At 52.2% G+C, this 1,179-nt stretch overlaps 1 protein-coding gene across 1 annotated transcript; it reads left to right on the top strand.

Moving 5' to 3' along the window:
* Nucleotides 1-19: 19 nt before the first annotated feature.
* LOC125528753 (peroxidase 72-like) lies at nt 20-608 on the top strand (the record flags this gene model as incomplete). Its single annotated transcript, XM_048693194.1, is given in 1 exon segment — nt 20-608. A coding segment is annotated over 1 exon segment (352 nt), but the record flags the coding sequence as incomplete, so codon positions are not given.
* Nucleotides 609-1,179: the final 571 nt, after the last annotated feature.

Here is a 1,179-nt window from a genome sequence, read left to right as displayed (position 1 = left end):
GCCCCCCCACCCAGAACACCGACGGGCGCCCGGCCCCGACGCTGAACCCGGCCTACGCGGCCAAGCTCCGCGGGCGGTGCCCCCGGTCCGGCGGCGACCAGATCCTGTTCGCCCTCGACCCCGCCACCCAGTTCCGGTTCGACAACCAATACTACAAGAACATCCTCGCCATGAACGGCCTGCTCAGCTCCGACGAGGTCCTGCTCACGCAGAGCCACGAGACCATGGAGCTCGTCAAGAGCTACGCCGCCAGCAACGAGCTCTTCTTCGACCACTTCGCCAAGTCCATGGTCAAGATGGGCAACATCTCGCCGCTCACCGGGCACAACGGCGAGATCAGGAAGAACTGCAGGAGGGTCAACCACTTCTAAACAGACCGAGGGACTGTTCGAAGCCGGTGATTTCGTCGTGCTTCAAGCTCCTTGATTTGCAATGTTTCTTTCAAGTACTGTATGTGTGTGATTATTGCATTTCCTTATTCGTGTTGCACCGTAAAATGGTTGCGATCGTGTTTGTTCCTCTTCTTGCACTGCTTGTTGATATTCATCTGTGCGACGTGCTGAACTTGTACCAAGAAATGATCCAATAAAGTGCTTATGAGTTGTCCACATTCTACAACATATACCCCATCTGTTTTAAGATATACTCCCTCCTTTTCTAATTATATGACAGCGAAGTGTGTAGTGAAAACGCTGATTCGATGAAAATCTGAAAACTTGGGACCCAATCCGTTGGATCTTTAACACAAGGCGCAGATGAGATGTGGGTTTGCTAACCAGCCACTTACGGCTATTTTTTATATAATCCCCTGTCTTACCCATGGGGTAGGAAATAATACTACCCACAATTTCGCCTTATCCATTGTCACCTCCCCGGCCATGGCGCTGCTTCCGTCCCCCACTGCGACGGCCGATGACGGGGCCTCCCCTACCGCGACGGCCTACGGCGTGGGGGGGGGGGGAGCCGTTCCCCACCGGGATGACAGACGACGGAGCAGTCCCCTACCGTGATGACCTTCAGAATATTTTTGTCTGAATATTCATCAAAATGGCCATGGTGGAATTTTGTTTCGCAGTGCAAGAATCTTGTTTCTCACGGCATGTTGTTTGCTCCAGTTTACTGCATAGAAGTGATGTTAAAATCATTGCCTGAATATTTGTACTGAAGCTGACTTGTTGG

The sequence above is a fragment of the Triticum urartu genome, unplaced genomic scaffold (genome assembly GCF_003073215.2).
Source record: "Triticum urartu cultivar G1812 unplaced genomic scaffold, Tu2.1 TuUngrouped_contig_5086, whole genome shotgun sequence".
NCBI lineage: Eukaryota > Viridiplantae > Streptophyta > Magnoliopsida > Poales > Poaceae > Triticum > Triticum urartu.
This window is presented reverse-complemented; position numbering and strand designations above follow the sequence as displayed.